The 23532-nt window shown below is 38.2% G+C and overlaps 1 protein-coding gene across 3 annotated transcripts; it reads right to left on the bottom strand.

Annotated features, from left to right (window-relative positions):
• Nucleotides 1-751: 751 nt before the first annotated feature.
• RNPC3 (RNA binding region (RNP1, RRM) containing 3) lies at nucleotides 752-21131 on the bottom strand. Of its 3 annotated transcripts, none has more exons than XM_081326135.1 (15): nucleotides 20959-21131; nucleotides 20107-20154; nucleotides 19275-19387; nucleotides 17078-17161; nucleotides 15760-15871; nucleotides 14036-14104; nucleotides 12694-12833; nucleotides 11850-11975; nucleotides 9929-10065; nucleotides 8723-8884; nucleotides 8451-8545; nucleotides 8310-8368; nucleotides 6535-6667; nucleotides 5135-5205; nucleotides 752-2060 (listed from the first exon to the last, which is right to left on the bottom strand). In XM_081326135.1, the coding sequence occupies exons 1-14, from the start codon at nucleotides 21127-21129 to the stop codon at nucleotides 5137-5139; spliced, it is 1518 nt and encodes a 505-aa protein (XP_081182261.1). In that variant the 5' UTR covers nucleotides 21130-21131; the 3' UTR covers nucleotides 752-2060; nucleotides 5135-5136. The 3 variants fall into 3 exon arrangements, with proteins under 3 accessions (XP_081182261.1, XP_081182262.1, XP_081182263.1); XM_081326136.1 differs by having other exon boundaries at nucleotides 752-979; XM_081326137.1 differs by lacking the exons at nucleotides 5135-5205; nucleotides 6535-6667 and having other exon boundaries at nucleotides 752-979.
• Between the last annotated feature and the right edge of the window lie 2401 nt (nucleotides 21132-23532).

Genomic DNA, 23532 nt, shown 5'->3' with positions numbered 1-23532 from the left:
TAAGCCTTTTAGCAACTCTTTGGATTAGGCCAGGGCCAGCCATTTCCCTTTTTTAATCTTCCTTCTGAAGCTTTTCTCACCGTTACAAATATTGATGACATTTTGTTTGTTCCCCAACTTGTTTTGATGGAGTACTCTTTGCTTCACCTCCATCCATTGCTGGAAGCTCTGAAGAACTGTAGATAGGGACAAACAAGTCCACCCTGTAGCTCCCCCACCCACCCACATCCGTTTTTTTGCTAATCTCTTTGAATCCTCGGAAACCAGACTCCTCACCCCCAGATCAGATCAGAGCATAGGCCTTTGGCCTATCAGGGTTATCTGGTGAACTGGGCTTGGGCCCCAAGATGATCGCCGGAATGCTTTCATAACTTAACAGGGTAAAGATTCCAACAGAACTGATGCTGAGTCAAGTCCTTCTTCCTTTTGATCCTGCTCCTTTATGCTCTTATGGTAAAGGGCAGACACTCTGACAATGCAAGAAAAAGGAGTAGAGTGGGAGAACAGCTCTTCCATCAGCACACACACACACACACACACAAACACACCCTGTTCCCACAAAAGGAAATTACACATCAGGACACAGCTCATTTTACCTCTTCTTTTTTTCCACTCCCCAAGTCAATAAACACCCTTTCTATGAACTTCCCAAGACAAATATCAGAGACCCCTTTGGATATTTTGTTCCTAGGGACTATCACTTTCTGGTTTGATGTCAGACAAAAAAAATGTGCTTTAGTGAAACCATTAATAACAATGCAAAACAGAATATTTTATTAGAGCTTTAAGTGAAGCATGTTCCACAAGTGCTATCTGAACCATTGTAAGAGTTTTGTTTAAAAATACAGATGCACCTAAAATTACCAGAATGTTGTATGGTATTTTGCGTACTTTTACATACTATTCAACAGTTCTGTTACCATGCATCTTCATCCCAGAGCTCGAACACACTTGAAAGACATGGAACTCAAAAACGCACCTGGAATAATTTAAAAATGTGTTAAACACCCATATATTACTCAACAGAAAAGACTTCATTTTACACACAAAAAAAGCCAAGCTAAGACTTGAACCCATAGTTCCCCTGGGTGAAATTTTACTGAGCAGGATGATCTCACTGGAGGAAAGGAGAAAAATTGTGATTGCTCTCCTTCTTGTAAATCTGCTCCTGAAAACCGGTGAGACTCTCCCCACGGGGCAAGTAGTAGTCTAGGGGCCAAAACTGTCTTCTCCTTCCTAAGTATCCTCTAGCTCAGGGGTGTCAAACTGCCGGCCCACAGGCCGGAGCGTCACGGAGAAACCGCACCCATCCCACTGCCGGTAATGGGAAAAAGTTCCGATACGTCGCGCGACATCACATGACGTCGCGAGTTTGACATGTCTGCTCTAGCTTATAGTTCCTTTTATTCAAGGAAGAAGTCCTTCTATTTGTTGGAAGGCCAGCTGGTCTTTAAGGCCAGTTGAATCCAATGGTCTTTGAGTGCTATTATGCTCTACTCTGTTTCACATAGAACAAAATCGTAAGCAAGATGGGCCATTTTTATGCTTCATGGTGTACACCACTGACCTGTTGAGATGGGCGGCCACAGAAATCAAAGAAATAAAAAAAAAATACATGATAGTAACACCTGAGTTGTAGATCAGAAGCAGCATATAACTTCATATAAAGAATTCATTTTTTTCTCCCTGGACCCCATGATATTGGAAGTCAATATTCTCTAATGTAATTTCAGTGCAGTGGTTACTTGAGTCCAGGCCATCAGTTAGTATACAACACAGCATTTAAGCTCTACCAACGTAAGCAGAGCACTTACACTTACTGAAGGCCTGGCCACCCTAATTGGGATTTTAAAAGGCACATTTAAAGGCTAGAGAAATCTATGGATGCCCTATTAAATGAAAGAAGAATTACTATTTTAGCCTGTATTACTACATTTTGTCTACTTCAGTGCTAGAAAATAAGGTTTTTCCAGAATAAAAAGATTCACAAAAAGGATACAACAAGAAAGGATACACTTTTCATGACACAGTATTACTGCAGTATTTACGCAGGAATGTTTCTAAAGAAGAACAGCAGAATGTGGTTTAATCCTTTTATTCTCTGTTGTTGTTTTTTTTCATTTAGACTGCCAATTTTGAAATGGTGATCATTATTTTAAAATTTGTAACCAAATATAACCTAAAGAAACGGGCACAATATCTGAAATCTACAACAAATATTTTACACTATTTTACGCTACCTGACAGTTTTTGAAAAAAGCCACTACATCAATTTTGCTAAGTTTTCTCACTTTTTGTCCTGTTTTCTATGGTGACAATCTTTGGCAGAAGCTAAGCAATGTACATCTAGAAGACGTAACTATGATCCAATCTAAATGCTGCTTACACAGCTACATTAAATATATTTGTTCAAAATATATTCAGTGAAATTACACAGCAGGAAGCCACTCTTGTCACAACAGCATTCATAAACTACTCTGTACTTCTTCAGCATAAACCCAGAAATAAAATTGGGGGGGAAAGAGCCATTTTCATAATATACGTTTCCCTTGACTCCGCTTAAATGTATACCTTCTGAATTTGCTGTAGACACCGTAAGCATAGCGTCACATGCAGGCACGATAAAGAAATGTTTTCATTAAGGTTACATATAAGGATTATTTTAGTAATAAAGGGTATAAGCCTTTTCTATCAGAACAAAGGGGTGAGACTGGCAATTAATGGAATTAATTCAATTAATGGAAGATTATTTAAATCTTGAGACCTAATGATCTCATGAGAATGGAACGCATATTTACACTGTACAATGGACAACTAATGAAGGTTTGTGTGTTATGTGGTGCTTATGAATTTATAAATGGCTTCAGTCAACAAGCTTGGCTTTTTCTCCTGCAGGGGCTGGGTTAGTTTCTGTCTTTTTGAAATGGAACTAAAAGACATAATGCTCTGCTTTTTCTGCAGCCTTATAGAGCTGACCAGGTTGTTGAACCAGCTTAGTTAGTTCATCACTGCTCAGCTGTTACCTAAATAATCTGGCAGTACGGAACCTGGAAAATGCAGGTTTAATCCTTGTACTCTGAATTCTTCATAATTTGAGAACTGATTGAGCAGCAACAAGCAGAACACATATTATTTTATTGTCAGTTTTCTATTTCACCGGCAAGTATGCTCAAAGAGGCATGCAAAGCATTCCCTCCTCCAATTTTTGCCCAAATTGTCCATAACGTAAGGATGGACTTGAAAGCTGAGTTTCATTGATCCTAGGTGAACATCTTAACCACTTGAAAGAGGAAGCAGTATGTGAACATTAATGATTGTGTGCTTACAAAAAGCGTTTATCAGGAAGAACTCCTAAATTTGGCCCCATGCATTTTTGACACACAGTGAATTTAAAGGAGTGTTCTACCCTATCTGAGATGAAAAAACCTGAAATCTTTACTAATCATTACTTTGAGATCCATAAAAATAATTTATCCTAAAATTTTTGAACAAAAGTTTAAAAATTATCAGAATTTTTAATTAGCTAAGACATACTATACATACCGGTATTTCAAATAGTACTAGCTGCTTTAAGGAGGAAAGCACTCTAGCTAAGCCAACTGGAAAAAAACTCTGGGCTCTGACATCATTACCCATTATCTGTGAAATCTCAGCATTAAGGATATTAAAAACGTTAAAGAGAAATGACCACAATTTCAGGAAATACTAAAAACATGAAAGATTAGAGGTGTGTGTTGAAATCTCATGAGATTTTGATCCTTTTTAAAAATGGTTATTATTTACATTTAGGTATCCACATCACAGTGCAATAACATGTGACAGTATCTGATGCTGAAACATTTGCTATTTCCAAGGTTCAATTAATCTTAAATTTAACAATCAAGAACGACGTGTTCTAATCTAAGCCAATTAATAAGCTAAGGAGACAGACCCTGCTTGCTGAAAATGCATCTAGATCAGGGGTCCTCAATCCCTGGTCCGTGGAGTGGCAACGGGCTGCGCAAACAAATGAAGCCCCAGCTGCTGGATGCAGGCAGCACACGAAGCCACGCCCCCTCTGGTCCACGGACAAATCTTTCTCCAAAGAACCAGTTTGGGCCAGTCACTCTCTCTTAGCCCAATTTACCTCAAAAGATAGTTATTGGGAAAATAGGAGGAAGGAATATTGTGTGTGTTTGCTGCCTTGAATATTTACAAAGTAATAAAGGTGGGATTTTTAAAAAATCTAATAAATAAATGTGCATCCAGTGTAGCTAGATGTGGCATTTGATGTGATTGGATGATGCCTAGAGATTCGGTATCCAGGATCTCAGGATTGTTGCAAACATAAATAATATAAATGAAACACCAAACCATTTAAGCTTTTAAACAAATACAAAGGTATTAAAGGACTTTGCCTAGTAATGAAAAGCCAGGCTAACTTTTCTGTGACAAAATTCTAAACGGGTTCCTCTACCATTTAACTGAGAATAGAGCTAGATATTTCACAGTTCAGGAAGACTAGTCAAAATCACACATTACAAATGGATTCATTCAAGGCTGACTTTCATTAGTGATGTGCGTCACTTTAAAAAAAAACACACGATAAAAATTTGAAAACAAGCACCCAATAGATAGAAAAAATATATCGATTCACCAGAAATCAATACTGTTTAAATAAAACTTAAGATCTTGGCCTAAGTATCACTGTGGATAAAGCAATTCTGCATGTACCGCTTCAAATTCTACAGCAGATATATGCAAAACTCACTTCCTAGGACAAAATACTCTGATTTTCATAAGAACACTTATCTTCCAAATTGTACCAATCCACCACTCATGTATTTTCCCAGTGAGAAATCACTTGCTATTCCTGGGACAAGGAGTTTTGTATACAGCTACCCAGCAGATAACATTCATAATGTTCCTTTATTGGGAGGGGGGAGTCTACCCATAGGCAGAAAATTAAATTTATCAATGGAAAAAGGTCCAATCAGCTTTCTTCCTAAAATTTAAATTAAAAAAAAAGAAAGCAATTAAACTTATAAACTATTATTTGTCAACTGAAGCTCCACCTTCCAAATTCAGATGACCCAGGCATTTTTTTTATATAAATGTTCTCACAGACAAAATGGGTTGTGAGAATGTAACTTACTTTCAGATTTTTTTCCCTTTTCTCTTCTCCTCTTTGGAATCTGGCTTTGGTCTTGCTGATCGAGCAAATTGCTAGGTATTTATTAAGGAACAAAAACCTAATTGCAAGTCCTAGCAAAAGCAATTAATTAGCACAGAAAACGTCCAGATAATAGACAAGCAAACTAAAGTGCTATAATATTGACAACAGTGCATGAAAAGTTAATTAAAAATAATCATCAATGATTTTATGAACAAATAATCCAAATAACATTCTGATTCTGCCAGTAATTGCAAGTAATCTTTATCTCATTGTGAAGTGATGATGAAGCTAACAAAACAATCACAAATGGTCCCAATAAGTTCAGTAATTAGACAACTGCTCATTCAGTTAGAAAGTTTTCAATCTGTCTCTGGATTATTTGGGAGTTATAAAAAAGGTAAGCACAGGATGGACTTTTTCCCCCCTTCATTCCTACTATGTATAGTGGAGATAACCAAATGTCCTTTAAACTCTTCAAAGAATTATACTACTTTAACCATTGATCCAAAGCTTAGCAAAATAGAAATTCATACTAGAAATACCATTGTAGGAAAACCCATTCCCAATTGTTTTGAGGCAGAGTCTTAAGTTTACATTTACAATGCTAAGTCATTTATCCTGATTAGATACTATAATGGCTGTGTTCACACACTGTAGCAAGCCACAAAATTAAGACTTTAAATACAGGTGGTCCTTGACATATGACCATAATTGAGGCCATAATTACAGTTGCAAGTTGGGCCACTCCGATGGCCATATGACCATGCCTTTTTTTTGCAGTGGTGATTAAGCAAACAGGGCAGTCATTAAGTGAACACAGTGGTTGTTAAGCAAGCTGATTGTCAGCAATTGGTATATTTTTTTTGCCAGAAATTGGAAGTAAATGTCAGTTTCTAGCAAAAAAAAGAACATAAATTGCATAAATTGACTATGGGAATGCTGCAAATGGCTGTAAATGTGGGCCAGTTGCCAAGCACCCAAAATGCAATCATGTGGCTCCCGGATTAGAGGGAGGAGTGCAGCTGTCAGAACTCTTGAATCCAGGTTGTAAGAACCTTTTGGTTCATTTGTAATTTCAAATGGTCGTTAGTGGACCAACTGTAACTTCAAGTGGTCACTAAAGGACCAATTAGAAGTCAGGAACTATCAGTAGACACAATGTGTATGCGTGATGCTCACAGCTGTACCTCAGATACTCCCACAGGATAATGAATGATAAAGCCCAGTAAGTTTATACTTCCATGTTTGAATTTATCTGAGTTTTAGGATAAGAATAAGTACAGAAACTTACTCCTGTTCAAATCTTATATGTTACTAAATGGAGGATTGAGAGACTGCTCAACTAACTAAAATGGAACAACTTTTTAAATGAAGGATACAACCACCATTGGTTTATTAAATAAGAGATATCCATTTGTTTCTTTTAAAGCTTTTGCAGCTGCTTTTTCATTAGGAAGACCAATAAAAGCTTGTCCTTTCATGCGGCCTTCTTTCATTAAGCGTATATCAAACCTAGTTTATGCCAAGGGAAAGCAATTTATTATTTTTTCATTTGTTCAATATCCAACAGAGTGGACTGTTCCTACAGTTTAACAACTGTTTCAGATCACATACCATTCATCTAACTCTCCCCTCAAAAAGCCCAACATGGCATATTTTTTCTGAGATGATACTCTATACAAAAATTGCCACTTAAATCAGGTTCTTACAAGGCTTAGAATAAAAGGAAAGGGTGTTTTCTGAAGCTTCAAATTTCCCCTATTAACCTTGGCTTATTTTGAGACATAATAGTTAAAATATATCTGCCAGGTTGCTTTTTGCTAGCATCCTCAGTTTCTAGCATCTATGGCCGCAACTAGTTTCCATTAGCATTTTTAAAACTATCTATTCTATCGACTCCATATTTTACAATCTATAAATGTATATAAAACATCACCTTCTTAAAACATGAAGATATACTTTTATCTACCACATTTTTACTCAAATAGCTTGCTTTTTTTTGCTTGTAACTTTTTTTAGTAATATTTATTCCCAAAATTTTCCACTTTCTCTTAGTTCGATATAGTCTCTTCCCCATCTATTATCTATTTTATATTCTTAAGTTATTAGAGGGGGAATAAAAAAAAATATTCTCCTGGAAATATACAGGTAGTCGAGTTACGAGTGCAATGGAGCCTGCCCATTCCACCCGTACCTCGAACGAGATCACTCCTTGCTCATTAAGATGCATGCAGCTCGTTAAGTGAATATTAGGTATCTCAGGGTGGGGAAGGCCATGGAGGGCCTAGTGATGGCCCTCAAGGCCTTCCCGACCCACTAAGATACCTCATGCTTTCCCCTCCCTTCCTGCCGCACCAGACTCACCTTGAAAAGATCTGTCTGCTGCGGTTCCTGCTGTCGCCCAGATCTGAGGCCAGGGGATGCTTCCACGGTACTCCAGTGGCCCAATCCGGGCACCAGACGCCTTCTACAGGCTGTTGCTGCCGCCCGGAAACATCCCCCGGCTTCAGTTGCACTCTCTGTTGCAGAGAACAGAGCCCTAAAGTACCATCAGATCACGTGAGATCAGTAGTGTGAGATCTTGCCCCGCTGATCTTGCGTTAGTTTAGGCCTCCATTCTCTGCGAATGCACCGAAGGCTTGGAGCAGCCAAGAAAGCGAAGGATCTCGATCTTCACAGGGTATTGAAGGCCTGGTGCCTAGGGAGACCTGGGACAGGGGTGGGAATAACCAGGTTGAATGCTGCAGTGCCAGAGCAGTCGCTCGTAAAGGCGGACGACTGCCGTGGTACTGCAATATTCGTAATTTTGGGACTTGCTCATAAGCACTAGGGGGCGCTTATCACACAACTTCACTTAACGAGCGTTAAATGAACATTCGTAACTTGGGGATCACCTGTACATAGATTGTTAAGATCCTGGTCCAGAAATCAGGAGACTGTGGGTACCAGGCCTTCCTTTGGCATGAAAGCCAGTTAGGTGACTTTGGCCAGTCACTCTCTTTCAGTCCAACCCATTTCACAGGGTTGTTGTTGTTGTTGTGGGGAAAACAGGAGGCAGAAGCAGTAGATTTATTCACTACCTTGAGTTTTATATATATATAAAGGGGGATAACAAAAATTCTAATAATATTACTTGACTTATCCAGGCACTTACATTATTCGTTCAGTTTCTGATGAAAAGTCAATGTATCTTCCAAAAATAAATTTCAAATCCTGGGATTTAAATAAAAATATAACAGGAAAAGTTAGTAACCATAACCAAAGAGCCAAAACATTCTGCTCCGCTTCCAGTTACCTTTTCCTGAACTTGTTTAGATAAATTCTTCACATAAATTCGGCAGTTTGGATCTCCGGGCTCATAATTTTTGAAGACATAAAGTGTTTCCATTTCTGGAACATACCAAAACACAAAAATCAGAATATTATTTTCAATTTGCATTTTAGGGTAACTTGCTTGATTTAATACTGGACACTGATTATAAGAATATAGTGATAGATCATGGGCATATAATCAAATATGGTATTTCCATGGTATGATACAAAATGCTTAAAAAATTATAAAGTCACCTTTTTTTGAGATTTTGCCTTTTTCTAACTCTCTTTTAGAAACAAATTCTGAAGGAATTTCATCCTCTTCATCTTCTGTGTCCTCTTTATGATTAGAACTGGGAGCCGGGAAAATTTTTCCAAATCCTTCATTAGCTATATCATCAGATGACGAGTAAGAGTCTAAATTTATTTTAAAAGATGCAAAATGTTTAAATGATATTTAATCCAGTCACAAGAGTTGAATGAACAATTTAACAACATCAGCATAAAATAAACTTAAACATCCTTAATCTCGCTGAATTAAAAAAGCTTAAAAATATATCAGATTGAAATAGAAATAGTAATGGCTATTTCATGGCAGACATAATGTCAGAAAATACTACCGTAATAACTAACCAAAGAATTTCAATTCAATCTGGGTCAGTCAGGAAGATGGGCTCCAGTACAAGAGTCCAAAAGCTCAGAAGAGTAAACCTCCGGTCCCAGTGACCGACCCAGATTGGATCTTGCAACATTATCTTGGGACACGTATATATGCCTTCATTTGTAATTTCAAGTCAGGCCATTTGTGCCACCTCCACATAAGTATGGCTAGTCCCGATTTACTGACCACAATTGGAATTAGCAAGTGGACAATCATGTGACCACACCCAACTTATGGTAGCAACTCATCAGGTTCTAGCTGTGGCAGTTAACCAAATCTCCACCATGTCTCATGTCATGTCTCACGTGACCCTGACTTGTGATCTCCTGCTGGCTTCCCCACTGACTTTGCTTGTTGGAAGCCAACTGCAAGGTTGCAAATGGCCATTACATGACCACGGGATATTGTAACCATCGTAAATGGCCAAGCACCCGAATCACAATCACATGACTGTGGGGAGGCTGCAATAGGTGCAACTGAAAGAAATGGTCATAAATCTCCTTATTCGGTGCCAATGTAATTTCAAATGATCACTGAAACAGTCTGTATGCTAAATGCTTACATCACATTTTAGAATGCTTAAAGCAGTATCTTGCAAAACTTTAGCGATCACTATTGGTATTTTTTTTTACTAAATACAGATGGCAGTTAAGAAAGTAGCTTGCCTAAGCCCAACTAACTGGTTCCTCAGAGAGATCACAGAGATTAGCAATTTGACTCATTCCTTACATACTAGTGCACACTATAAGAAATTTAAACTGTTAAAGTTGTCTATAAGCAAATACTCATATATACCATACCATCATTGTTCTCCTTTTCCAGGCTTTTCTGAAGAATAGTAGGCGTATCTGCAGAAATGTTGAATTCAATCTTCTTGATGCCTATGGTTTGTGACTGCTCAAACACGTCCGAAGGTGTCAAAGCTGGGTGCAAATTACTGTTCAAAACACAACATGAAGCTCATTTTATTTTTTTGCTAAATGGTATTTCCCCACATCTCCTTAACCATTACATTTGTTTGAGAACACTTTGATATTTTATACAATAGCAGGCAATTAAGCAATCTACTATCTTTTAGCAGACATTCTTTTCTGAACTAACTTTGTGTGCTACAGACTATTTGGAACAATGTAATTTGAAAACGTAAGCTACACAGGTAGTTCTCGACTTATTAACTACAATTGAGCCCAGAATTTTAGTTATAAATCCTTAAAAATATTATATTTTAGTCTATGTCAAATTGTAATCAGTGGCATGAGACAAATCTCGAATCACCAGAAAGTGGATAAATTTGGTGCAGGCTGCTTCAGATGTACTATAGATAAGGTATCATAGTTGAGAAACCTGTCCCTGTACCCTTAGTTGATTATTTTTTATTAACCCAAATGTGCTGTTCAAAAGGCAACTGGATTATCTTGGTTTTGGTTTTTTTTCTCTTGAAAATATTTCCAATCCAAAGTTTCTTCAGCCAGAACTGAAGAAGCTTTTTGGATGAGAAACATTTTCAAGAAAAAAATTAAGAAAGTTCTGTTGCCTTTTCAAGTGTACCTTTGGGACAAGCATAACCTGGAGGACTGAGAATCTCCATAGACAGTTTTTTATTGAGGAAAAAATATTTTTAAATGGTTTTGGTCAATCTTTTGAATATTCAAGGTAGTTTAGAAATATACTTCTAAAAAAAACTATTCAAGCATTACAGCAATTTTATTAACTCCTGAGACAAAAGTCAGACAGGGATGCATTATTATAATCAATTATTCTAAAACCTGTTAATAAAGCTGCTCCTTAGAAGAGATGAAATTGCCATCTCTACTTACTCCTGTAAAAAAGCTTTTCCAGTTGAATATTTGCTTGATTCAGCTGTCAAGAGGCTGAAGAAATTCTTCCATATCTATAGTGCTTAGAACTAGTAAACCTGGAAAATAATCCAGGGAGAAGCAGGTGGACTACAGTTTTTTTTTTAATCCCATTTATATCCCACCCTTCTCCGAAGACTCAGGGCGGCTTACAATTTAAGCACAAATCAATAGCAATAGCTATAGTTCCCCTGTGCATTTATAGGCCACACAGACAGAAATCTAACTAGGAGAGAAATCAAATCTCAACCCATCATTTTTTCAGGGACAATTCCACTTAAGACATTTCTGTTCTGACAGAAGCCAAAAGAGTATGCTAAATTAACTTCCAAATGCTTTCTAATGTGAGCTACAATCTCATGTTAAACATGGAGTTTATGCACACTGTAAATTATTCCTATTTTTAAAAAAATCCATATTTAACATTTTTTAAAGTCAGCTTAAGGTGACATTTTCAATTCCCACTAAGTCAAAACCCAGGAAATTGAAAATAATGTATTTTCCTTATGATCCACATCACATATACTGTGTATTATGATAAGTTATTGATTTCACGCTTCACAAATCCAGCGCTTGCCTTAGTTTCAGACGAATTATTGGCTATAGAGTACTATAGCTAGGGAAACATTCAACAAAACATCTTTCTTTCTCATTTGATGTACATATCCTAGAAGAAAATATGCCATAAAAATATAAGGCACAATATGTTCCCCATACATAAACTATAATATGGGCAGGCAAAACTGGTTTAGTGTGCTGTGTGAAGATCAACAAGCAAGTACAGTCTTTCATTCAAAACATCCACAAGAGTAAAACCAGGTTTACAGTTAATTGGAACTATTATGCATTAATTTTTGTGTCATACCTGGGTGGAGCAACTAGGGAAACATTTAATAAGTCCCTTATCTTTCTCTTTTTTCTTGCATGGCGCTGCTTTGTTGGTATTTGTCGTTTTGGCTGAAGTGTTGCTAGTTCCATCAATTTTGTAAATCTAAAAATTAGACACAACTTTTTATATCTGTACAGAAAAAGGAATTTTTCTAACGTCTTTAGATATTAACATTTGAGGAGTAAGGGGCTGATTTTTATGTAAAATATTAATGTCTTTCCAAGAGATCCAATATTGTAATAGGTAACAGGTATATAGCCCAGAAACTAAAATGGTTATGGCTTTTTATAGGTTTGCCTCTCATGCTGAAAGCCCAAGACAGCAGAAAATCTACAAAACAATTCTGATAAAACTTAAGTATGAAGCCTATCCCTTTTCAGTTGCAATTTCTTCTCTGAATTACATGATTCAGTTCAGTGCAGGGTCCCAAAAGAAACAGAAATTATGAAGTAGCTATGAAGTCTGGATAAGGAGCCAAACCTGCCAAATTATAATAAGTCTATCAATCTCTCCACAGTTGGTATCTAAACAGCAGGATTGGGTTTATATTTTGCCACGCTCTAGAAAAGGTGCAAAGAAAGCATAAAGTATATTGCTTAAGTTCATCGTAGCCGAAGGCCAACACCGAACCATAGTTCTGAAATGCATATATTTGAAACAAGCTGATTTTACTGCTTTCGAGGTTGTTTAATGCTGTCTGGACATATGCTGCTGCTAACATTTCAATAGAAGAGTACACTCTCCCAATTCTACTATCTTTAGGCTCATGGAAACTAAAGCTTGCACCCAAAGGATAGCACTTTGCTGCAGTCTTATCAACCTTTCTTTTTCTTCTTCATCGGCACTTTCGTATTCAGACTCATCTTTATTTGAGTCTTGGCTGTCGTCGTCTTCAGGCAATGGAGGCTCCTCAGGAGGCAAAGGAGGAATAGGAGGTGGCAAAGGGATAAACTCTTCATACTAAACAGAGTAAAACATAGAAATTATTTAAATCATTATTTAAATAATCTCTCAAACAATTATTTAAATGCAAGAATCCTTACATATAAACGCATACACATTTAAGCATGATGTCAATGCAGCTAACATCGAATGTTATTGCTTGACAAGAGATGAAGAAGTAGCTATTTCATATGTTAAACTTGTGTATTGCTTTAAGAGATTTAGTTTAAGGTTGGGAGGGGGGACGAGTAGGATTGCACCTTTCAAGGCCATCTCTAACTAGAGAAGATAAGACTTTGGTGGGTTTTCTAATGGGAGGGAATCTGATTAAATTAATTGGAGAATATGATTAATGACAAAATTAGAAAGGTGGAGAATTGTGTTTTAATATATTATGCAAGGGGGCAGAGATTTCAGATTCCAGCTTCCTTCAAGCAAGCATTTGCCTATGTATTAGGCTAATAAAGGACTTTTAAGGTAAACAATGCCTCAGAGTCACTTGACACATACACACTTATATCATATCACTCTATGATCTATTGAGTCACACTCCCTATCACAAACTATCACATGCAATCATGAAAACAAAGCCCAAAGTCTCTACATCACATCTTCAATACATTCCCAAACTGAAAGTCAACAGTTAAATCAGAGTGAAGACCAAAGAGTGATAAGCAAAACACTTTTCTGTGTATGCAACTTTTTAAAAAGAAACTACTATATTTGACTGCAATGAGAAGTTAGAACAGGAAGTACAAACTGCAATTTCATATTTTTCATTTATTTTGGATTCTACAGATTGAAAATCCATAACTTAATACTTGAAGGCTATCAAAATTGCTCCAGTTGTTCGAGAGATGTTCCACAGTGGGCCAAGTAGTTCATATATTGCTCCACCATGAGGAAGAGCAACAGAAGCAAAGACTAAAAAAGTGGCAGAAAACTCAACAAGATACTGCAAATTTGAGCTAGGCTGCAATATAACCTTTTCCATTTTAGGGTTTGAGGCAAATATTTTACCACAAGCTACTGAAATAGGTTTTCACAATACCCTCCATTTTAAGAAAAATGTTAAACTCTCCGCTATGCTCATACAGGCACTTAAATGAAAACTAGCAGTACTCTGGTTTCTGACCTCAGGGAGAAAATGTAAATTAAAATTATACTGTATATGCACAATTGCTTTTCTTCCTGGTATTGTAATCAGTAAAGTTCCTTACCATGGGTGGCCGAGCAGTAATTGGTCCAAAAGGAGGTGGAAGATTCATTTTGTTCATAAGGTGCAGAACCTGAAACGGAATAGTAGCATAATATTCAAACAGCAGTTCTTAAGAACATTCTAAGGGTTTGATGTAATTATGCCAACGATCTTTAGATCAATACCTTGCCATAGTACTTCGAACATTCCACACTCTATAATACTCATTACAGATTTGTAAAACTGTTTCACATGCCACACAGCTGAGTAGAAATTTGTATTTCATGACAAAGTTCTGGAATTGGGGGAAAAGGTAGGAGAAGATTCTTCATGTGAAATTAATTTACCTCATTTAAGCATCTTTCAAAGGCAGGTTTATGCAGACATATTTTAAAGCACAATGATCTATTAATACAACACAATAATGCAATAATGTAGGAAGAAGGCAGTAAGTTCCAGTTGTTATCATTCCAAAAAACAATGGTGAACAGTGAAGCAAAATAAGGATTTGAGCACATAAGAAAATGTGCTTAGGGTGCTTCCGAGCTTCTAAAAATAATGATGATAAAATTGCAATTTTAAAATCATCAAAATAGGAATATTAAAGAACTATAGCAGCTGTCTAAATGTCAGATTTTATAACAAAGATCTTGAAATACAAAATATTATTATGCAAAGCCTACTTACGGTGATGCCTGAAAGTTTATTATAATTTTTAAACCATTACTTTCTGTTTAAAATGCAACTATACCAAAAAGCAATATGACTTTTAATGCTTTTGCAGACGATGTATGAAAGGGTCGATTCCTACTGAATTCTAAATTTTTCTGTAATGCCTAAAAGGGTTGTTTCCTTCTGGGTCCAGTTATTTCTTCTTCTGACCTCATAATCATGCTGACGTTTTTAGGGATTAAGGAACTGCAAGGATTGGATTCAGTTAGCCTTGGTAACCTTAGGTTGACAGGACAGAGAAGCTGGGTAATACAGCACTTTTTTTCCCTCTATATTTTCCTCTATATGAGGACCCAGATTGTTGGGGGCAATTAAGCTGACTTTGTAATAATGCCGCTTGGGGTGTGTGTGAAAGCCCTAATAAGCAGGCATATACATAGAATGAAGGCTACTGCTAAGCTTGTAAGCCGCCCTGAGTCTTTGGAGAAGGGTGGGATATAAATGGAATTAAAATAAAATAAAATAAAATAATTTTATTGGTGGGGGAGAGGATGACTACTCTTTTGTTTTTGAAAGGGATCGTTTAAATTCAGATTCATCTTTCTTTTGAGTAAATGTGAAAGTTACAAATCTACACTGAAAAAAAATAAATTTCTGATCAGTAAATTAGTAAACATCAACTTATAAATAGAAACAGAGATAAAGACTATAGATCAGAAACATCCTACGAAAGATTCCTTTAGGTCTGAAAAGGAATTCTAATATCTGTGTGGGTGACAATATTATAGCCAAATGTGAAACCTTCATTTTGGAGGATCAAAGACAGCAAAGGCATAGAAGGAATGCAGTGATTTCTACTTTCCCAAAAAATAGGTGTGTCAATTCGATCAAATACTGAATATACACATTAACCTGAAGCTTTTCCACCAATTGAATTTGTCCCTTAAAGTAATAATTCATTAATAACTAACATTTAAGCAGTTAATACACAGAAGTAATATTTTTGCCTTAGGATTAAGCACAATCAATACTGCTGAATATTATATTCAAATAAAAGAAGCTATACATATTTACCTGTACATAGAATTTAGGAACACTTGCCAAAGCATTTGCTATGTTGGCTAAGATTGTACTAGATGGTGGGGGATACAAATATTTGAGGCACGAATTTATAGGGAACGTTAACCTGTAGGAGAAAACAATGAGGTATTTATTTATATCCCGCCTTAATATTTTTACAAATAACTCAAGATGGGAAACATATCCAATGCACTTTCCTCCTTCTGTTTTCCCCACAACAACCCTATGAGGTGAGTTAGGCTGAGAGAGAATGACTGACCTAAGGTCACCCAGTAGGTTTCATGGCTAATGCAGGACTTGAACTCATGGTCTCTTGCTTTCTAGTCTGGCGGCCTAGCTTGATTAAGCACATTAAGCATTCAAGATAATGTATTTGTATAAACGCTTGAGAAATTCTCAAGGATCAGTCTGGCCCCATATAATCTTGGATTTATCTATGTGTCTGCTTCATTGATACTTTATCTCTCTGTTGGAATTTTACCTATTTTCTATATGAGCCTGATAAACTTCACAGCCAATAGCCTACCAACATACTTAAAAAAAATTACAAGTTGTATTGTTAGTTTTGGGGACATTGTGTTTGTCTTTACTTAATAGTAACTACTAATACCATATGAAAGCTACTTCTGAAATAAAGGGTAATTTCAGAAGCTGAAATGCTGCTCCATACTGTTCAATATCTGTTCTAGTGCTGATGCACACAAGCACTGAGAAGTTAGACCTCAACCCATGTAAAATGGCAGTACTGAAAAAGATATTAGAAAAAATAAAAATCAAGAATCATCACACTCTAACACAGACATCCCCAACCTTTTGGGCACCAGTGCCCAATGTTTTTCCGCGGACCGGAGTGTGCGTGGTTTTGTGTGCTGCCTGCATCCCATGAATGGAGCTTTGCTTGTTTGTGCGGACCGATTGCTGGCATGCTGCAGCCTGCTACCCACCCACAGACCGGGGGTTGGGGACCACTGCTCTAACACATCTTTGCAGAAATAAATTTAGGGGTATTAGAATCAACCAAATCAATTGATGGAATCAAGGTGGGGTGCAGTGATCTTTTCAGGAAGAGCATGTTCTGTTTCTTTCCACGTTTTATCCAAAGAAAGGGGAAAAATCCCCTCATCCTATGTAAATGTTAAGGTAAGAGTGATTCTGGAAAATATTGCAGTTCTAACAGTGTAAGGGCAAGGGGTTGATCTGCAAAGTTAGATCTGCAAAGAAGCATACTTATCTGATTTTGAAATTGTTTGCGTGCATGCAAGTAGTTTGAGGGTACGATTAGGTAATTTTAACATATGAACCAGGTACTGACCCATGGCTAGGAGCAATTCCACTTTCAATTCTCAGACAGCTTAGGTCTTTTTGTTCCTTCTCTTCTTTGACAGGTTCTTCAAGACTAAATAACAATAGCAATAAACAAGCACATACAAATATTACTCTAATATTCAATGAGCAAAATTTCTAAATTGCTCATTCATGTTATTCCAGTCTGCCTGAATTTTTTTTGCTGCATCAAAGAAAGGAAAAAGCTGAAAACTACATATACAGCAATAAGTTATTTCTATAAAATTATTAACTGATGCTGACTCACAGACATTAGTCAAATATCCGAATCAGTATTTAAATTTGTTATGCTCAACTATTTAAATTTATCAATAATGCAAAATATTCCTGTAAATATAAAGGGTCTTTGAACGTTTACAGGTATCATCAAGACTATAAGACCAGCAATAAAAATAGTAGCTGAAAAAGAACAATCTTAACTGCGTTACTAGTTACCGTATTTTTCGGACCATAAGACGCACTTTTTTCCCCCCAAAGTGGGGGGGAAAACAAGGGTGCGTCTTATGGTCCAAAGGTGATCCGTATGGCCAGCCCCAACCTCCGCAAGTGAAAGCAAGGGAGATTGCAATTGGCTCCTGCAATCTCCCTGCGGCCCGGCTTTCTCTTGCAGAAGGCAGGCTGAAACGGAGCAAGGAATGCGAATCGCCCGATCTCGCGCTCCTACAATCTCCTTCACTCGCTTTCAGCTTCTCTTGCTACAAGAGAAACTGAAACCGAGCGGAGGAGAATGCAGGAGCGTGAGATCGGCCGATTTCGCATTCCTTGCTCCGTTTCAGCCTTCCTTCTGCAAGAGAAAGCCGGGCCGCAGGGCTGCCTCCATAGGTACTGCTCTAACGCGGAGAGGGAAGGACAAAGAGGGAGGGAAGGAAGAAAGAAGGAAGGAAAGAAGGAAGGGACAATGGGAGAGGGAGGGAGAGAGAGAGGGAGAAAGAGAAAAATAGAGAGAAAGAGGGAGAGAGAGAGGAGAAAGAAAGAGGGAGGGAAACAGAGGAAGAGGGAGAAATAGAGGGAAAGAGAAAAATAGAGAGGGAGAGAAAGAGGGAGAAAGAGAAGCAGAAAGAAAGGGAGGGAACTAGAGGGAGAGAGAGAAAGAGGGAGAGGGAAAGAGGGAGAGAAAGAAAGGGAGAGAGAGACAAGGAGAAAGAAAGAGGGAGGGAAATAGAGGAAGAGGGAGAAATAGAGGGAAAGAGAGGGAGAGAAAGAGGGAGAGAGAGAAGGAGAAAGGGAGGGAAATAGAGGGAGCGAGAGAAAGAGGGAGAGAAAGAAAGGGAGAGAGAGACAAGGAGAAAGAAAGAGGGAGGGAAACAGAGGAAGAGGGAGAAATAGAGGGAAAGAGAAAAATAGAGAGGGAGAAGGAGAAAGAAAGGGAGGGAAACAGGGAGAGAGAAAGAGGGAGAAATAGAGGGAAAGAGAAAAATAGGGAAAGAAGGAAAGGGAAAGAGAAAGAAGGAGAGGAGAAAGAAAGAGGGAGGGGGAGAGAGGGAGAGAAAGAGAAGGAGAGAGAGAAATTAAATTAGTAACATGATTGTTAAGTGAATCTGGTTTCCCCACTAACTTTGCTTGTCAGAAGGTTGCAAAAGGCAAACACATGACCCTGGAACAATGTGACCATCATAAATATGAATCGATTGCCAAACATCCGAATGTAAATCACATGACCCTGGGGATGCTGCAACGGTCATAAATGTGAAAAATGGTCATAAGTCACTTTTTCCAGTGTCGTAACTTTGAACAGTCACTAAGTGAATCATTGTAAGTCGAGGACTACCTGTACTTTATCATTTTTTCCCCTTTTTTAGGGGGGGTGTCAAGTTTTTGACACGTTGCTGGGTGACATTGCCTTGTCCTAAAAGTGGTACAATGGATGAAAAGGTTGAAAAGCTCTGTTTTAGTATACTGGTACTAATTGGTTCAGAATATTTTTTTTCTTGTTTTCCTGCTCTAAAAACTGGGTGTGACTGATGGTCAGGTGCGTCTTATGGTCCGAAAAATACGATATATTATTATTAGAAGTAATGCAAATATGATTTGGATAAACAGTATGGATCCTTTCTTATTAATCACATGAAGCAAGTGTGTGTGTGTTAGGATAAATGTTATTAGCTACCTGCAGTGTTTAGTTTCCAACGTGTTATAAATCTATTGAATTTAAAATGTCCACATACCTTTTGTCTTTTTCAGAAGGCTGGCTAATTGCAAGACCACTGTCTTGGTCCTTTGCATATTCAACTACAAGAGTGTGGCCTAGAAGATTCAGCTGATGTAATTTTGATAAAGCCTTAAAAAGAATACAACAACAAGCTAAATGAACAAATAGCAGTGGGAAAGCCAGCACAAAAAATAGAGTCAAAGCAAAAATGACAATGTTACCCAATCCTACTTTCTCATCTACAGGCTAACAATGTTACCCAACCTTCTTGGCCATTACTGACTGGGATTAAAGTCTACGCATCTGGCAGTTATTAAATACACAAAACACTAACTGCAAGTTTCCAGGACTATATCAAGTATCTAATTATATAAAATATTGCTACTTTATACAGTAATCCTATATGTGGTTGATCTGAAGTATCACAATGAGTATTGTTTCAAATAAATTAGACTTATTTGTATACTTGCGGTTTTTACATTACAGGAGTGACAACCAGTATCCCACAAATATCACTAACAACTTTATTTATTTTTTTTGTTTATTTAACTTATAGGCTGCCCATTTCACCAGAAAACAGCTCTAGGTGGCTTACAATCAACAAAAACATGAAATATTAAACCAATAGTAACACTAAAAATGGTTTCAAACTGACAAAAATGGGAAGGGAGAATCTTTCATAATCCTTTGCCCATATTTCTTATGAATTATACAAGTTCAAAATGTAAGAAAATACATGAAACACACAAAGTTACCTGATCCTGCTCTATGGACACACATAATGACATACAAGTAGGGAAAGCAAGCAAATCAATGGGATAAAAATAGTTTAAAAGCCCAATACACACCTGAGTAGCTGCATTTTCATTGGGAAAAGTTGCAAAAGCTGTGTGTTTCTGAAAAATAAACCAGGCATAGGTTCACTTTTATACAAAGAGAAAACATATTCTATGTCCATGTCACAACCAAAAGGCAGGTTAGTCAGAATATAATTGAATGACTAAATGACTGAATACACTGAGTTAACTAGAAATTGAACTGGAGTTTCTGATTTCTTCAATGCAACATCAGAAATAGACAGGGGAAGCAGAGCAAACCAATGGATTTTCTGAAATAATCTCTATAATTGTGATTGAATTCGCCGGGACCTGAAGACCTGGCTCTTCGAGCTCTCTGGCCCAGGCTGAGAATTTTAATTTTATTTTTAACTGGGGTTTTATTTGTTCAGGGATGGATATAATTTTTTTAACTGTTTTTAACTTTTGTATTTTTTGTTTTAATCACCCTGTAAACCGCCCTGAGTGCTTCGGGAAAGGGCGATATATAAATATAATAAAATAAATAAATAAAATTTGTGTCTGTCATCCTTTAGAATCTCAACCTCGTTCTTTTGCTCTCTTAATCAAATTTGTTCCTTTTGTCTCTCGATTACTCGTTAGCTTCAAGCCAGTTGTATCTCTGGCACTTATAGGAGGCATTCATTTATCAAATTTATGTTGCAGCCAATCTCACAGGTGCGGGTCTGGGTGGAATAAGTTAAAATAAATGTATTTCCTTCAGGTAGAGGAGAAAGAACAGCCCAAGTATACATCCAATCCAGGAGTTGCCATTCTGTGGCTTACACTTTCTGTTTACTGAAAACGTGATAATGCCTCCGAGATATAAACAACCCTGCATGCACCAAGATGCCTCTTCCCTACCAGCCTGCCGTAGTCCGAAAGAATCCGCACTGACGAAGCCCCAAAGTGCCTCAGCAACTCTTCCTTCTCCGAGGCCGTCAAGACGGCGGGCAAATGTCGCACCAACAGGATCCGGTTGTTTTTTCCCGGTCGCAACTGCCGACCACCCGCCTCCGAACTGGGAACCGCCATGTTTTTCCAACCAATGGCGGACAGATTGACATTGCGCATGCGCCTCCGTTTGCAAGACCAGCTTGCGATCTTGCAGTTGAAATCTCGCAGGCCGAAACGCAAAACGCAGAGGACCCGGGAAATCTCGCGAGGGTTGGAACACCCTATGGGGCAAGCTAAGAAGTGAGGAGAGTGGCCGGGAAAGTTTGAATATGGAGTGGAGTGAGGGAGAATGTGTAGCTACGAGTTGCTTTTGATAACAGCAAGATCCGCACAGAAATGCTGTTCTCTTTTGTAGCGAGTTTCCTCAAATTGAACTCGTTACTACTGCTCTGTTCTATTTCGAGATCCACATAAAAAAATCTGCAAAAAAAAAGTTTATGGAACATCTGGATCTTCCCAAAAATGTATGGGAAACGGTTTCAGTTCCGTTCCGTTTCAAAGGCTAATGCTGATCCAATTTGTAAGCATTATATATATAAAAGAAACAGCAGATCTCAAAAGACCCATCACCAGGCTCTTACTGATAACTCACACCTGACCCACTAATAATTCACACCCTCCAAAGAACTTCACCTGAAGGAACCTATTCATCACAAGACCATTACAAGCCTCTCTGATAACTCACATCTGAACCTGTAATGTATTGGGATTTTACTTGAACTGCTTTCACGTGTCTTTTGAATGTTGCTTAAGGTTGCTCAATTGAGGTGTCTATGTAACAGTTGCTGACTAGCCAGACATGCAGTCTCCAAGAAGATCATTGGATGATTTGGGGCGGGAATGGGTTCCTTTAAACCTATTGGCTGTCACCTAGTGGCCAACTGTATAAGTAGCTGCGCAGAAGCCTCTGATTCAGTTCTGTTCCTGTTTGCCTCAATAAAAAAATGTTCCTGTTTGAAACCTCTGTCTTGTTTCCTGCCTCCAAAGAACTCACTACACAACAGAACTATCACAACACCCTCACGTGACACACCCATACCTGAAGCCCTTATAAACAGAAGAGCACTGACGTAGACATCTGAATGCTGCTGAAGATGTAACTTAGCCTGGTAATGAAATGTTGGGAAACCAATGCACAAGCCCGGAGAACGAACCTTCATCCTCATCCAACACTAGAGCTACAGGTATTTGCCACTATTCCAAACAGCAGGTCTTTCTGATTGTGAATACACCAGCTGAAAGCAGTCCTGTTGTACCTTGATGATGAGGCACCTGAATAGAATAGAATAGAGCTGGAAGGGATCTTGGAGGTCTTCTAGTCCTAACCCTAACCCTCTGGTGCTTTGGTGAATTGGGTGCAGAGATTCTGGTTGGCTGCTTTCCATTCAATCAATGGATAAAAATATGATCTTATGGAAACTACTTCCAGGCAAGGCAGAAACAGGCATATTGGTTAGAGAAATCATGCCTTGCCTTTCTTACTTTCTTCAATTTACATAGTTGTTTGTCTACTAAAAAGACTATGGGCATAAAAAAAGAAAAAAATTAACAACAGTTTATCCAGTACTTGAGGGGCTGCCCCAAAGAAGAGGGAGTCACTTTATTCACCAAAGCACCAGAGGGCAGAACAAGAAGCAATGGTTGGAAACAGCACAAAGAGATAAGCAGCCTGGAATTAAGGAGAAACTTCCTAGCCTTTTTGTTGTTATCTGCGAAGTCGTGTTCGACCCATCGTGACCCTATGGACAACGTTCCTCCAGGCCTTCCTGTCCTCTACCATCTCCTCTAGGACTGACCGGTTTGATCGCCTTGCAGTCCAAGGGACTTGCATACACTACAGTTAATAACATGGTTGTTAAGTGAATCTGGCTTCCCCATTGATTTTGCTTGTCAGAAGTGGCAAAAGGAGACCACATGACCCTGGGACATTGCAACTGTCATAAATATGAGCTAATTGCCAAGCTTCTTAATTTTGATCACATGACAACGTAAGTGTGGAACGGCTTTCCTCCAGAAATTGTGGGCGCTCCATGACTGGTGATTTTTAAGAAGAGGCTAGACAGTCACTTGTCTGATATGGTATAGGTTCTCCTGCAGCCCCCTGCACAACCAATCATTCTTGATAGTAGTAGACAGCCACTCCAAATGGTTGGAGGTGGTGCCAGTCAGTATCTTGACCACATCAGGGACTGTCCAGGCGCTCATGGGACTCTTTGCCACTCACGGCCTTCCTGATGTATTGGTCTCTGATAACGGTCCACAATTTACCTCCTCAGAATTCCAGGCGTTTTTGAAGACCAATGGGATTAGACATGTCACCTTGGCTCCCTTCCACCCCTCCAGTAATGGTGCATCATCCATGGGAATTGGAAACAATGTTTGGCTAAATTCCTGTTGCACCAACACACCACTCCATGCACCACAACTGGGAAGAGCCCAGCTGAACTTCGTTGGGGAAGACGTCTCATAACCACTCTTGAC

Source organism: Vipera berus (genome assembly GCF_964194415.1).
Source record: "Vipera berus genome assembly, chromosome: 3".
Taxonomy (NCBI): Eukaryota; Metazoa; Chordata; class Lepidosauria; order Squamata; family Viperidae; genus Vipera; species Vipera berus.
Note: the sequence above shows the minus strand (reverse complement) of the source record. Positions and strands in the feature narration are given on the sequence as shown.